Source organism: Notothenia rossii, assembly GCF_949606895.1.
Source record: "Notothenia rossii genome assembly, chromosome: 1".
Classification (NCBI taxonomy): domain Eukaryota; kingdom Metazoa; phylum Chordata; class Actinopteri; order Perciformes; family Nototheniidae; genus Notothenia; species Notothenia rossii.
In genome coordinates, this window is record NC_136912.1 from 5,375,132 (window position 1) to 5,390,131 (window position 15,000).

The following is a 15,000-nucleotide window of genomic DNA, read 5'->3' on the forward strand; positions in this document are numbered from 1 at the left end:
CCTGCACTAACCAGACACTTTAATAACGTTTTTATTGTCATGTACATGTCGCATAATAATTAGATTTAATACTTTCAGGAGGAACCTTTGGAGAGACATCATTATGTTTTAATCAGTGGTGGATTTGTCAGAAATGATTTCCTAAATAAAGAATGTGAATTATTACTCATCAGAGATGTGCAATGAAATACTTTTCTCTTGTCCTCTCAGGTATCTGGATGGTAACCAGTTCACCAGTGTTCCTACGGAGTTAGCCACGTTCAAATTCCTGCAGCTCGTGTAAGAGACACTCTTTGAACATTAATCCTCTCACTCCGCTGACACATCTACAGCCACTGTCCTGACTTCTGACACTCTATTACAACCGCTGATAATGTGAACAGTAATTCTACTTTTACCTGAGAACCTGCAGTATAAAGTCATAGTTACTGTTTTATTTTACTATAAGATATCAAAGTAAAGTGGATGCGTAACAGCTGCATGTGCATGTTGACTGTAATCATGGATACAGCCAGCAGGGGGAGCTGTGGACTGCGTGGTTAAATCTGTGGTGGAGGAATCACACTCATTAAAACAGCTTCATGTGTTTATATATTGGTCACAGACACACATGTATTTCGTCATTTGATTAACTAAATCTGCTTTATGATAAGGTATTATAACGGGATGAATTGTGTCTCTGTGGGAGAGCATGTGTGTGTATCGTTATAGAGAGGTGGCAGTATGTGTTATTAATTTGTGTGTGTGTTAATGTGTGTACTGCACTGTTTATTGGACCCCTGTAGTGTGTTGTGTGTGTATACTGTGTGTGTGTGTGTGTGTGTGTGTGTGTGTGTGTGTGTGTGTGTGTGTGTGTGTGTGTGTGTGTGTGTGTGTGTGTGTGTGTGTGTGTGTGTGTGTGTGTGTGTGTGTGTGTGTGTGTGATTGTGTATTAATTGGAATTGACCTTTTCATCTCCAGAGATCTGAGCAACAATAAAATCAGCTCCCTGTCAGACGACTCCTTCTCCAACATGAGCCAGCTCACCACTCTGTGAGCACACACACACACACACACACACACACACACACACACACACACACACACACACACACACACACACACACACACACACACACACACACACACACACACACACACACACACACACACACACACACACACACACACACACACACACACCTTACATTTACCTGCTTTAGATAAGAATTCCACAACAACAATTAATTGTAATCATCACTGCAGCACATGAAGGCATGAGACATGTTAAACAGTGTGTGCTTTTGTCTGTATTTGTATTTAATTCACACTAATTAATTCATTAATGAAGTGAGTCCTTCATGGACATTTGCCAGATGAAGCCATTAAAGCTCATTTTCATCTGCAGTCCCTGGCAGGTTGTTGGCATTACAAGAAAACATACAGAACAAATAAATGAGCACAATTAAAGCACATTAATACAAACCCATAAACACAAAACGGACACAAAAGCAAATACATTAGCACAGATACAACCTAAGAGACACAAACATTATGAAAAATCATGTTATAACCCTCCTCCAGTTTATAACAGCATGTGTGATCGTAAAAGTGTGTTGTTCTTATTTCTTACAGTTAACTTTGTAATTGTTATTTCTCACCTTCAGGATCCTCAGCTATAATTCTCTGCACTGCATCCCTCCTCTGGCCCTGGGTGGCCTGCGCTCTCTGAGACTGCTGTGAGCACACGCACACGCACACACACACACACACACACACCTTACATTTACCTGCTTTAGATAAGAATTCCACAACAACGATTCTTTCTAAAGTCACCATCAGTGTTTGTACTTTACATATTCCTCTGTCAGTCGTTATGTTTCAAGTTTGACTTTTGACCCTCGTCTGTTTCCGTCTTTCAGCTCTCTCCATGGCAACGACATCTCGGAGCTGCAGCAGGGCATCTTCAGCGACGTGGCCTCGCTGTCTCACCTGTAAGCCTTTAAATATACATGTAGTGTACACACACACACACACACACACACACACACACACACACACACACACACACACACACACTTGTATGAATAAAGACGGCTGCATATGAGTGTAACCGACAGCAGGGTCAGGCCTCGCTGACAGAATGAGGTGTGTTTGTGTGAGTGAGTGAGTGAGTGAGTGAGTGAGTGAGTGAGTGAGTGAGTGAGTGAGTGAGTGAGTGAGTGAGTGAGTGAGTGAGTGAGTGAGTGAGTGAGTGAGTGAGTGAGTGAGTGAGTGAGTGAGTGAGTGAGTGAGTGAGTGAGTGAGTGAGTGAGTGAGTGAGTGAGTGAGTGAGTGAGTGAGTGAGTGAGTGAGTGAGTGAGTGAGTGAGTGAGTGAGTGAGTGAGTGAGTGAGTGAGTGAGTGAGTGAGTGAGTGAGTGAGTGAGTGAGTGAGTGAGTGAGTGAGTGAGTGAGTGAGTGAGTGAGTGAGTGAGTGAGTGAGTGAGTGAGTGAGTGAGTGAGTGAGTGAGTGAGTGAGTGAGTGAGTGAGTGAGTGAGTGAGTGAGTGAGTGAGTGAGTGAGTGAGTGAGTGAGTGAGTGAGTGAGTGAGTGAGTGAGTGACAGACAGACAGACAGACAGACAGACAGACAGACAGACAGACAGACAGACAGACAGACAGACAGACAGACAGACAGACAGACAGACAGACAGACAGACAGACAGACAGACAGACAGACAGACAGACAGACAGACAGACAGACAGACAGACAGACAGACAGACAGACAGACAGACAGACAGACAGACAGACAGACAGACAGACAGAGTCCAGTTCTCAGAGAGTGAGTGGTTTCAAGTGACTGCTTGCAGGATTGAATTAGCCGGCGAGACCCATCGCTTCCCAAAGGTCTATTGATCTGAGGCGTGTGTTTGTTTATGTGTGTGTGTGTGTGTGTTTGAGTTTACAGTATAATCATCTTCAGTCAAGCAAGGTCTATGTGAGTCAATCTGAAGAAGCACTGGAGGGAGGAGAGGGGAGATGGATGGTGGAGAGGAGTTTGAAGATGAAGGGGAGGGAGGGAGGGAAGGCATAAAATCAATTCTGAAATAAAATAGTTCCAGTAAGGGCAATGAATCAGTCTGAACGATCCAGTGCTAGGATTTAATTATTGATTTGAATTTTTGTTGAGTACGTATTGCAATATTTAACCTCTTTTAGCCGTTATGAATGATCTTGTCTGCATTGTAACGGTTTTTGTTTTGTTATTACATTTGTATTGTATCTTAATCGATGTCATTCTTGTGTCAAAGCTGTCAACATGCTGCTCCGACAAAAAACATCCCTAAATAGGATGCCTTTTTGTTATTTGAATCAATAATGTAATCTAAAAGGAATACTTCTTGGCTTTGAAAAGCAACAACAAAACGTCTTTATTCTAAACCGATGAAAACCAAAACTCAATGAAATGTTTTCATGTTGCTTCACTTATATAAACGATAATGTGGCAGGAAAACGTGATCCAAAAACATCTCGTATGTAAAGAATAAGGAGCTAAATCTAGACCTGACATGCAAATCTAACCGCTCAGATGTTGTCTTTGATGATCAGGCTGTGAGGTAAGGAATTAAGGTGCAAAAGGAATACATCAAACTTTTATGAAGTATTTTCTTTCGTGTCGTATTTTTGAGTAAATTGATTATATCTTCGTCATTTTCACTTCTATTGTAAGTAGAAAAGAGTGCCGTCAGTACAACAAGTGAGCACAAGACCTCAGACATGACACATTCAAACACTAACACATTTAATTGAATACTACTGTTTAGTTTTGTGTGCCTGAATTGTTGGTTACAACCCCTCATTGCAAACAGAACGAACTGTGCACTCTTACCATGACACATAGAGTACGGAAAGTCACCATTAAAGTAAAAAGTTATGCTCTAAAAATCGAATGGATGTTTCTGATGGACTGTGAAGGATCTTAGTAGAAGCTTTTAGGATTGAAACAACGTCTGTGATCATCTCCATGCCTTCTTATTTTAGTAAGACAGAGGGAACTAGACAATTCAAAGTGCTTTACAAACATTACAAAAGCAGTAAGACAAAGTGCAAGGGGAACACGTTACATCTTACCTCACCTAAAGACCCGGAGCTGACCCCAAAGAACTGACACAGACGTATTGGCCATGTGTCGCACTGGAACACACCGCAAAGACTTTAGCCGACGGCCAAGTAGCACGTACGAACTGCGCATGCGTGAGTGGCAATAACTATCCTTACCAGCAGGCGGCGGTAGTGTGTATTCGTCATTCAAAAGAGGCAACAACCGGAAGACAGACTGCGTGATAACTGAGAGAAGAAGAACAGACAGCGTGATATAAACAAACAACAAATAGCGTGTGCGTTCCATTTTCACTCTTCAACAATTACATTTAATAAAAAGAAACAATTAAACCCAATAACAGAATAGGCAGGTATAAAATAAAAAGATAAAAGTAACAGTGCAGTGTAAGATGTGAGAAGTTGATTTAATAAAAGGCAGCGGCAAACAGAAAAGTCTCCAGTCTTGATTTAAAAGAAGTAAGAGTTCTGAATACTCGTGTTGCTCAAACGATGTTATCAGAACCGATAGAAATAATGAATACATGTTTACAACCATTGTGCTTTAAACGGACCCTGTGGAGAGGCATAGCGTGTGAACAAAACGGATTCATAACTTACAATTAAAAGCAATCCAGTCAGGCTCGGAGAGGTCTAGGTATTGTGGTGTGTGTGTGTGTGTGTGTGTGTGTGTGTGTGTGTGTGTGTGTGTGTGTGTGTGTGTGTGTGTGTGTGTGTGTGTGTGTGTGTGTGTGTGTGTGTGTGTGTGTGTGTGTGTGGGTGTGACAAAGGAAGTGTTTTCCTTCTCATCACTTGTTCCTGATGGAGTTTAATCGACTGAGGAGAGTTGAATATTCTCTCATATGACCTTGTTGCGTGTGAGTAGGTGTGTGCATTCAGGCGTACGTGTGTGTGTGTGAGAGAGATCATAACATGATGAGTGTTATTTGATCCCACATGTTTCTCTGATAATCTTATCCAGTGAATCAGTGAATCAATTGACCTAAATGAATATTAGTGTGTGTGTGTGTGTGTGTGTGTGTGTGTGTGTGTGTGTGTGTGTGTGTGTGTGTGTGTGTGTGTGTGTGTGTGTGTGTGTGTGTGTGTGTGTGTGTGTGTGTGTGTGTGTGTGTGTGCGCCAGCTGTAAGGAATGAGGGCTCCACCTTGTGGCTTTAAAAAACAATGCAAACATGTAGACTTCCATGCTGTATTTATATATCTTAAATATAATTTCACTCTTTCTTTTATCATTATTGTTTGTGTCTGTCTATTTTTCGAACAACACAAACTCTTAAATATTTCTCACTGCACTATTTCTTTCTTTTTCTTTCTTACTTTTTTCCTACATTGTTTCTTTCTTTCCGTCCTACTCCCTTCCCTTCCTTCACTCCTCTCCTACTCGTCTGTCATTTCCCCTTCCCCCATCTTCTTCACTTTCAATATGTTTCCTCTGAGTGTCTCCTTCCCCCTCCATATCTTACCTTGTCTCCTCTTTTCAGACCCTCCATCTTTCTCCTTTTCTCCTTTGCCCCAGTTTCTTGCCATTCACCTCTTTTTACTTATTAAGTATCATTCTTTATTTCATACCTTGATCTTTCCCCCTTTGTTTTACTTCAGTATGTTCCTTCATTTTACATCTTCACCTTTCCTCTCCTTCTGTTTTCTCAATCCCAACCTCCATAACTATTTCACTTTCTCATCTCCATCATGCACCCTCCCCTCTGTCAATGATTGATTTATAATAGTTTCTTTTATTTGCTTATTGACTGGTTAATGCTCCATTTCATTTGCTGTTTTCGTCCGCCTGTATTTTCTGTGTTGTATCTGCTGTAACTTTGTTCATGCTGCCCGCCTGAAAAATAGATTTGAATCTCAATGAGACTTTTTACCTGGTTGAATAAAGGATATATATAATGACCTGAGCCTGTGTTTTTATCCTCTTCCTCAGAGCTATTGGAGCGAACCCTCTGTACTGTGACTGCCGCCTGCTCTGGCTGTCCGACTGGGTGAAGAGCGGCTACAAAGAGCCGGGTATCGCTCGCTGTGCCGGGCCTGGAGGGATGGAGGGGAAGCTGCTGCTCACCACGCCCGCCGATAAGTTCCAGTGTCTGGGTGAGCTGGAGGAAAGATACCCTAACTGAAAAACATGCATTCACACATGGACTTAAAGGAAAGCTCTGCATTAGTGATATCTTAATGTTGTTATTGAAGCTACTTTGGGAGATTATGGCTACCAGGATTAAGGCCACATGTGAAAAAGGTAGCGGTCTGAAACAAAAGTGATATTTGTGTGGGAAAGTCAGAATTCTAAGATAAAAGCATAGACTGTATATATAAAGGATAAAAGGCAGGATTTGTGATCTAATGTCATCCAGATTGAATTCCCCCCCAAAATTCGTCAAATAACAAAAGCAAAAATTCTCAGAAAAAAATCAAGATTTCAAGAAAAGACACTTATTTTTTTTTAACACACGAAAAAAATTCTAAATTTGTTAGAAAAAGTCAGAATTAAATGAAATGTCAGGATTCTGAGAAAAGTTAAAATTCTGAGAAAAAAAGTCACAAATCAAAAACACATTTTAGAATATGTTTGAACAATTTTACAAAAAAGTAAAAAAAAAAAAAAAAAGTCACAATCCTAAGATATAGGCAATTCAGAAAAAAATTCTGAAAAAAAAAAAATCTAAATTGTCAGAAAAAAAAAAAAAATCACAAAAAAAGGTTCAGTGATTCAGAAAAAAGGCTATAAAGAAAAAAATCTAAATTTTTTGAAAAAAGTCAGAATTAAATAAAATGTCAGAATTCTGAGAAATCAAAAAAATTCTGAGAAAAAAAGTCACAAATCAAAAACACATTTTAGAATACTTGAAACATTTAAATAAAAAATCTAAAAACAAAAAAAAAATCTTAATTGTTAGAATAAAAGTCAGAATTAAATAAAATGTCAGGTTTCTGAAAAAAAGCAGAAAAAAATGAATAAATAAAAATAAATAATAAAAATACCGAAAGAGATAAAAATACAAATTATAATACAGAAAAGCGACAAAGAGTCAGTGAGATAATAGGGAACTAGGCCATCTGTAATCTTCGTTGAACTTATCGTGTCAGCCCAAGTTACTTTTCTTTCTACAGCCCAATAGATGAGGGTAACACCTACGTCACTTCCGGGCGAAAAATTACGACCCCGCCCACTTTTTGGGGAAAACCACGCTGTCATTTGATTGGCGGTCAACACACATTCTGAAGTTTTTGTCAATCTGATCAGACATTTTTGAAAACCGTGGATTTGTGGATCTTCAAAGATGGCCAGTCAGGCAAACAATTACATTAAATCATTTGAAATCGACGATCGGTCTCGATATATGGTTAAATTAAAATCAGTAGGCGAGGCCGTAATTTCGCCAGATGTTTTTCTCATGAGCGAGGCAGAAAATAATAGTTTTATCATGCCAAAAAGCTGCTGTGTCGTTTATTGCGCCTCAAACATTAAAACAAATCCAGAGTTCAGTGTTTCTGAACTTCCTCTAAGAACAAAGGACAGTCAAGAAGATCTCTGTGGCTTCAGGCTTGATCGCCGTTCAAATGACAGCGTTGGTTTCCCCCAAAAGTGGGCGGGGCTGTAATTTTCGCCCGGAAGTGACGTAGATGTTACTCTCATCTATTGTCATCGATCGCCTACTGCTATATTTCACCATATATCGAGCCAGATCGTCGATTTTTTAATGATTTTGTGTAATTGTTTGCTTGACTGGCCATCGTGATCGGATTCTTTGAAGATCCAAAAATCCACGGTTTTCTTACATTTCTGATCGGATTGGCAAAAACTTCAGAATTTGTGTTGACCGCTGTTCAAATGACAGCTTTGTTTTCCCCAAAAAGTGGGCGGAGCCGTCATTTTTGCCCGGAAGTGATGCATGTGTTACTCTCATGTATATCACACATCACTTTGATGACAGAGAGCCTTACAGGGCTTAAGGAGATAGAGAGTGGCACTCCTTGCAGACGGAAAAACAAAAGAGGGTTATTTCAAACCAGTGGTCTTCAAAAAGGTAAAGATATTCCCGTCTGAAGACCCCAAAACTTAAATTATACATCGGCCTGATATGAAAGAATAACTAATGCCTCATTCACACCAACGCAACTCCGGTTCAAGCTCCGTGGTAGAGCTTTTCAGGTTCAGAACCGGTTCTTCGGTTTAGCTCCGGCTCTTTTCACACCGCCCAGAGTCCGACTGGTGCTGCGTCATTGCGTCATCGTTTGCGTCATGACGTAACCGTTTGCGGGCCTGCTTCATAAAGCCAAACCGCACAGAAACCCCTCACAGCTGACACCGATAACAACAACAATGGCCGATTGTGCTCCAGCTTCCTCTGTACCTCTTCAGAAGACCAGATTCCCAGTAGGTAGCTGGTCTCTTCAGTGGACCACTGCTGCTTGTTAAGTTTCTCCATCGTTGTGTACAAACTGGATAAAACGGAGGCTTTTTGTTGTTGTTCAGGAGTTGATCCCGCCCCTGCCCCTGCCCCCGCCTCGACGTAAGCGCGACGTATGTGGTGCTTTTGCTCTGGCCGGACAATTTTTTGATGCTCGAAACGAACCGGATTCCGGAGCTAAGAGGCTGCTCCGCCGCGGTGTGAACAGGAAAACCCGGTGCTTTTCAAGCTCCAGCTCCGAACCGGCCCTGAAACACCGTTGGTGTGAATGAGGTCTCAGTGAAAGTTAAGGCAAAGAGAAGAGTTGAAAGTTAGAATGTTTTGAAAACAGCAGTGATGATTTGAATCTGCGTGATAGCACATAGGTAGTGAACTTTTATTCAGTGTTTCCTATTAATGCGTGCCTGAGGATTTGCTTCCAACAGATTGATCCGTGTTAATGAAAAAGCTCAATTAATCTGCGGTGAATTGAAGTGGTGAAATAATAAGACAGCCGAATTTTAACAGCTGCACAAACAGCACCCTAGAGTTTGACTTAAACTGATTAAACATCTCAACAGTTCCTCTCTCTTGGTGTGAACTAACATTAGACCCTCTACGCATTATCCCAGGCGCTAATTGTTGCATTTTTTAAATCATAATACTGCAGCTCTGTTCAATAAAGTGTGAACAGCTCGCTTTAATTAATGTTCCTCGTCACCTTCCCTTGGAACCGTTTTGCAAACACTTTTCCTCTTCGCCTCAGAGCTCTTCAGGTGTCTGCTTTTGTTTCAAAAACATTTAAGGAATGAGTTTCCCTAAATCTAACTCTGACACACTGTAGGTGATTGCACTTTTAATTGAGAGTTAATGAAGTCTCTCCGGCTGCACTCGGTTGGGCTTAATCTGATGCTCATATGAACATCAAAAGTATTTATTCATCTATTCCAACTCTAGCCTGACTTTAAGCCTGACTTTGACTTAAAATAAATGTCACATTAGTTACAAAACAGTGATATGTGTGTCTCTATTAGCCACCTTAACAATACAGCAGTACAGTTTAACACAGTGCAACTACAGAACATGTATTACAACTCCATCCTATTACAACTATCTTACGCTTCACGTCATCAGGTGGGATTTAACACACACATGTATTGTCACCTTTAGTATGTTTAAGCAATAGCTCACGACAGGCGGTTGTATATGCTCATTATATCACAGCTAAGGGGCGTGGTTCGGCCCAGAGGTGGTTGCTATGCAACAACACTAACAGCTAGCGAACATATTAGACAGAGAGCGTTGATCCATTATTTGGCTGTTTATTTACATTAATGTGTATGTTGCTGTTTATTGTGCATCCACTGAAAAACTGTCCAGCATCAGTAGCATGGCTTACGTGGTCACTTGTATAGGTTGAGGTTGTTCTAGGCTGTTGCTTGGCGTGGCGAGAATATTGCTCCACTTTCTCCGGTCCCCGAGATTGGGCTTCCAGTAGCTCTGGAGAGAGCTTTCGCACCTGTGGCCACTAACGGTCATAATTTCTCTGCTTTGTTTCAAGACCCGCATCAGAAAGCTTTTGAATGGTGGTACTTTTCCAGTTGGTCTACCTGCTCTTCACGTAGCTCTGCATGCCGTAGTTTAGGTGCTTTTTTTCTGGAGATAGGCACTGCTCAATCCACTCCTCCATAGTAAGAAGACCCCCCCGGAGGTCCAAGTTAATCTTACATGTTTCCATCTTATGCTTTGTAAGTTTGTTTCGTAACGGAAGAAATTAAAATATATTTATAAAACTGATAATGTTATCAAAAAAACAAAAAGAAAAAGTCAGCATTTCGAGATTTTGACGAAAAAGTCATAATTTTGAGATTTTGAGGAAAAGTCATAATTTTGAGAAAAATACAAGCAATCTGATTGGTCGAAAGCATTTTTGCGAACCTCTTTGATTACAGATTTGAAAACATCGTTGCTTGCTTTAAAAGTAGCACAATTCATTATGTCAAACCTTGGAAAGTATCTAGATATCCCTGCCCTAATGCCAAAGGAACTGCACACTGAATATGTTTTGCCGTTTGATGTCTATGTCTGGACCGCTGCGTCAAAAGGAGGGCTTCTGCTCCGTTACTTCTCCGCTGCTTTTTTGTTCCAGTTTGAAACTGTGTATACTGTTTTTCTCAGACAAGGAGGGATACTGACTTGTTGTGAAAAGTAACTTACAATTCTACCCGTGGTATACGCTCAGTATATCACGGCTAAGAACCAATCAGATTGCTTGATTTCACTTGTCCGTTTTACAATCAAACATATCTTCCTCTAATAACTCCTGAATGATTGAGCCTTTGCACAATAATCATCTTTACACATTGTATTTCTACTGCCCATGGTTATAGTCTTTTATTGAGATTGTAGTAATGTGTTTTTATTACATGTACTGCACTTTGGCTCGACCAACAATCGCTTTTAAATGTGCTTTATAAATAAAACTTGATTTGATATCTTCTACAGTTTACTCATATTAATTAATATTATTTCTACACAGTGTCATTAACGCTCCATAATGTATTCATATTTATACTGCTGCCTATGGTGTATATATTAAACTCTCTATTTTAATACCTACTCTATAGTCTATGCAACTTATGTGAATAAGACTATTAAACACCCGCACTTTTGAAAGAACATCCATAACATTCATCTGTCTGCATCCTGCTAATTATTTATCTGATGTATCATATTCCATTTACTTGTATATAGACTCTTCTTGCACTGTTTCTATTTCATTCGTATTTACTTGCACATCTCAAAACATTCTCTTGCACTATTTAATTAGTTTTATTTGTTTTATGTCCTATATATATTCATGTTGCTCTGTTGGAGGAAGCTGTGACTTCAGTTTGTACATTACCGTGTGTGTGTGTGTGTGTGTGTGTGTGTGTGTGTGTGTGTGTGTGTGTGTGTGTTTTCCCAGGTCCGGTAGAGGCGTCTGTGCGGGCCAAATGCAGCCCATGTGTGTCCTCTCCTTGCCAGAACCAGGGTGTGTGTCAAGTCAACGAAACTGAGCTGTACACCTGCACCTGCAAATCTGGCTTCACGGTATGTGTGTGTGTGTGTGTGTGTGTGTGTGTGTGTGTGTGTGTGTGTGTGTGTGTGTGTGTGTGTGTGTGTGTGTGTGTGTGTGTGTGTGTGTGTGTGTGTGTGTGTGTGTGTGTGTGTGTGTGTGTGTGTGTGTGTGTGTGTGTGTGTGTGTGTGTGTGTGAGTTCTTGCCCCCTTTAAGTACCACGCAATCAAATGACAAACCCAGAGCTGAGCGTTTAGAAACACTAATCCAATCTGTGACGTGTGTTTGCGTGTTGTCTCTGATTATTTGGGAGCAGTGTCTGATGATAATCCCATCAAATGACTCTGAGCCGACCTGATCTGATTAGGACAAAAGCTCTATATTAAATGTGTGTATCTGTGCGTGATATTTCAGGGTAAACACTGTGAGACCCCGGTGGATGCGTGTGTCAGTAACCCCTGTACCAACGCAGGACTCTGCATCAGTGACGAACAAACCCGAGGCTTCAGGTAACGAGACCTAAAACGGATGTTAACGGGGATGAAAACCAACCTCTAACAACAACAAAAAACGTTTTCAGGACATTTAAATGATTACATCCCATATTTGTAACTCGTAGTATTGTACCCATGGCTGTAGGAATGCCAGTGTTTCACGTTATTTATTGTAATATGCACAACACTTTTTTTGCAAATGAAAGTCTTAGACCTGAGGGTCCCTCTAACAATGATCATTAAGTACGTAAATAATGCAAGGGCCGCTAATTCAATTGAATTCAAAACACTTTATTCATCCCTCAAGGGCGATTCAAGCAGTGTAAGCCATGTGAGGATACACTATAACACAGATACATACAACAGAAGGGCACACAGAGAGCACAGGCCTCTGTAAAAGCCGTGATGATTAGTGGAATGTAATGTGTCGCCCCGGATTCACTCATAAATGTTGCTCATCTTTTGCCCATGCTGCACTCCCTCAACCAATGAGAGTAGGGCAAGATTTCACCTTAAATATGCTGACAAACAAACAGATTAGTTCTGTGTCAATTAGTGTTGATGTTTGTTAGCTGTTGATCTTACATGCTTGTTTGTGTATCTGTTATTATTTAGCTGTGCGTGTGCCTTCGGTTTCCATGGCACGTTCTGCGAGGTGAACGTGGACGACTGCGAGGACCACGGCTGCGAGACCGACGCCACCTGTGTGGACGGAGTCGGAAACTACACCTGCGTGTGTCCGCCAAACTACACCGGTCAGGAAATGCTCAAATGCTAACTTACTTCCAGGTGTTAGGACTCATTCCTGTACCGCTACGTTTGGTTTGAAGTTACACACTCTCACTTCTCTCATTCTCAGGTCTGTTTTGTGAGGAACTGGAGGACGTTTGTTCTCCAGGTAGAAACCCCTGTCAGCATCAGTCCACCTGCGTCAGCACTCTGACCGGCACCAGGTGACCACACACACACACACACACACACACACACACACACACACACACACACACACACACACACACACACACACACACACACACACACACACACGCCTGGCTCAGCAAAGTTACAGATCCCGGATGAGAATACAAAAATAGACACATACGGTTTTGCTGAGGTGTGTGTTGATTCCCTGAAGTCCTGCCCCATGGTTCATGAAGTATATTTGTGTGTGTGTGTGTGTGTGTGTGTTTGCTGCAGGTGTGTGTGTATTCCAGGCTGGGTGGGGCCAAACTGCAGTATAGATTATAATGAGTGTGTGGACCATCGCTGTCAGAACGGCGCTCAGTGTGTGGACCATCTGGACGGATACAGCTGCGTCTGCCCGCAGGGATTCAGGTACTGGGAACACTGGGAGTAACGAGGACACTGTGACGCTGCAGGAAGTCAGGAAATACTGGAAATTACAAGCGATTAGAAACATGAATCCACATAATGTACACATAAGGAATCTACATACATTTAGCCATACAGTTATTGCATAGCAAGGTAATAGAAAATTAATTTTAAGGAAAGAATCAGAATCAGGATTCCTTTATTAGTAGTTCATGTATTCCTTTCATTCAACTGCAAGAGTCCGAATTTTGAGAAAAATACAGAATTTTGAGATTTGTAGAAAAAGTCCAAATTGTGAGATTTGGAGAAAAAGTCAGAATGTAGAGAAAAAGTCAGAATTTTTAGATTTTGAGAAAAAGTCAGAATTGAGAGATTTTGAGAAAAAGTCAGAATTTTGAGAATTTGAGAAAAAGTCAGAATTTTGAAAAAAAGTCAGAATTTTGAGATTTTGAGAAAAAGTCAGAATTTTGAGAATTTGAGAAAAAATCAGAATTTTGAGAAAAAGTCAGAATTTTGAGATTTTGAGAAAAAGTCAGAATTGAGAGATTTTGAGAAAAAGTCAGAATTTAGAGATTTTGAGAAAAAGTCAGAATTTTAAGAAAAAGTCAGAATTTTGAGGAAAAGTCAGAATTTTTTAGATTTTTAGGAAAAAGTCAGAATTTTGAGAAAAAGTCATAGTTATTTGATAACAAGGTAATAGAAAATGTATTTTAAGGAAAGAATCAGAATCAGGATTCCTTTATTAGTAGTTCATGTATTCCTTTCATTCAAATGTACTTTATTATTAACTAATGTAGTCAAAACAATACTTTAAATAATGTTGAATTAAGATATTTGGCTTTTCATAATAACGTACAAAGAATTACTAAAGTACATAACCTGTTATAATTGCATATATTTTCAAGGCAATTCAAAGTGCTTTACAAAAAAACATTAAAATCATCCTGACTGAAACATTACAGTTAAACACATTTCAAACAGTCATCACAAAGATAAGATAATACGTGGCAAAAAGGAACATCTTGAGATTTAAAAAAGTGAGTCTTTCCAAAGTGTAACAATCATCAAGCAGCTCAGAGAGTAAGAAAAGGAGAGTCATGCAGAAAGTTTCTTATCAACATCTGAAATATAATCTCCCCTCCCTCTCAGTGGAGAGTTCTGTGAGGCTCTTCCCCCCCCGTCGCTCTGCCAGCTGTCGGCGTGTCAGAACGGCGCCCCCTGTGTGCAGGAGGCGGGCGTCGCGGTGTGCGAGTGTCTGCCGGGCTTCGAGGGGGATCGCTGCCAGAAACTGGTCAGCGTGAACTTCGTGGATCGAGATTCATACGTTCAGCTGCAGGACGTCAAGAACTGGCCTCAAGCCAACATCACGCTGCAGGTGAGAGACGCTGGAGAAGATGCTCCACAGCTTCTGTTGGGGAAATACTGAATGTCCTCTTCCAATATCAGAGTAACATGCTAACAAAGGTATCCCAACTGCAGCTGTGAACATGACAGGATGTGTGATTACCTAGAAGAGCATCAGGACTGTTTGAGGCATATGATAGCTATGTGATTAACATGATGATTCAGCCTCTATGGAGAGAGACATATGACAAGCATGATCATTTCTGACGTGGAGCTAATCTGAAGTAAACATTGAATACTG

At 40.7% G+C, this 15,000-nt stretch overlaps 1 protein-coding gene across 1 annotated transcript in view; it reads left to right on the forward strand.

The window, feature by feature from the left end:
* Positions 1–15,000, forward strand: part of slit1b (slit homolog 1b) — a 59,930-nt gene that overhangs the window by 36,014 nt on the left and 8,916 nt on the right. The window contains exons 6-16 of the mRNA XM_079690903.1: positions 211–279; positions 961–1,032; positions 1,647–1,718; positions 1,902–1,973; positions 6,007–6,170; positions 11,439–11,563; positions 11,944–12,038; positions 12,639–12,778; positions 12,883–12,976; positions 13,221–13,358; positions 14,505–14,730. Of these exons, the coding sequence (XP_079547029.1) occupies positions 211–279; positions 961–1,032; positions 1,647–1,718; positions 1,902–1,973; positions 6,007–6,170; positions 11,439–11,563; positions 11,944–12,038; positions 12,639–12,778; positions 12,883–12,976; positions 13,221–13,358; positions 14,505–14,730 (1,267 nt within the window). The remainder of the gene's footprint in view (positions 1–210; positions 280–960; positions 1,033–1,646; positions 1,719–1,901; positions 1,974–6,006; positions 6,171–11,438; positions 11,564–11,943; positions 12,039–12,638; positions 12,779–12,882; positions 12,977–13,220; positions 13,359–14,504; positions 14,731–15,000) is intronic.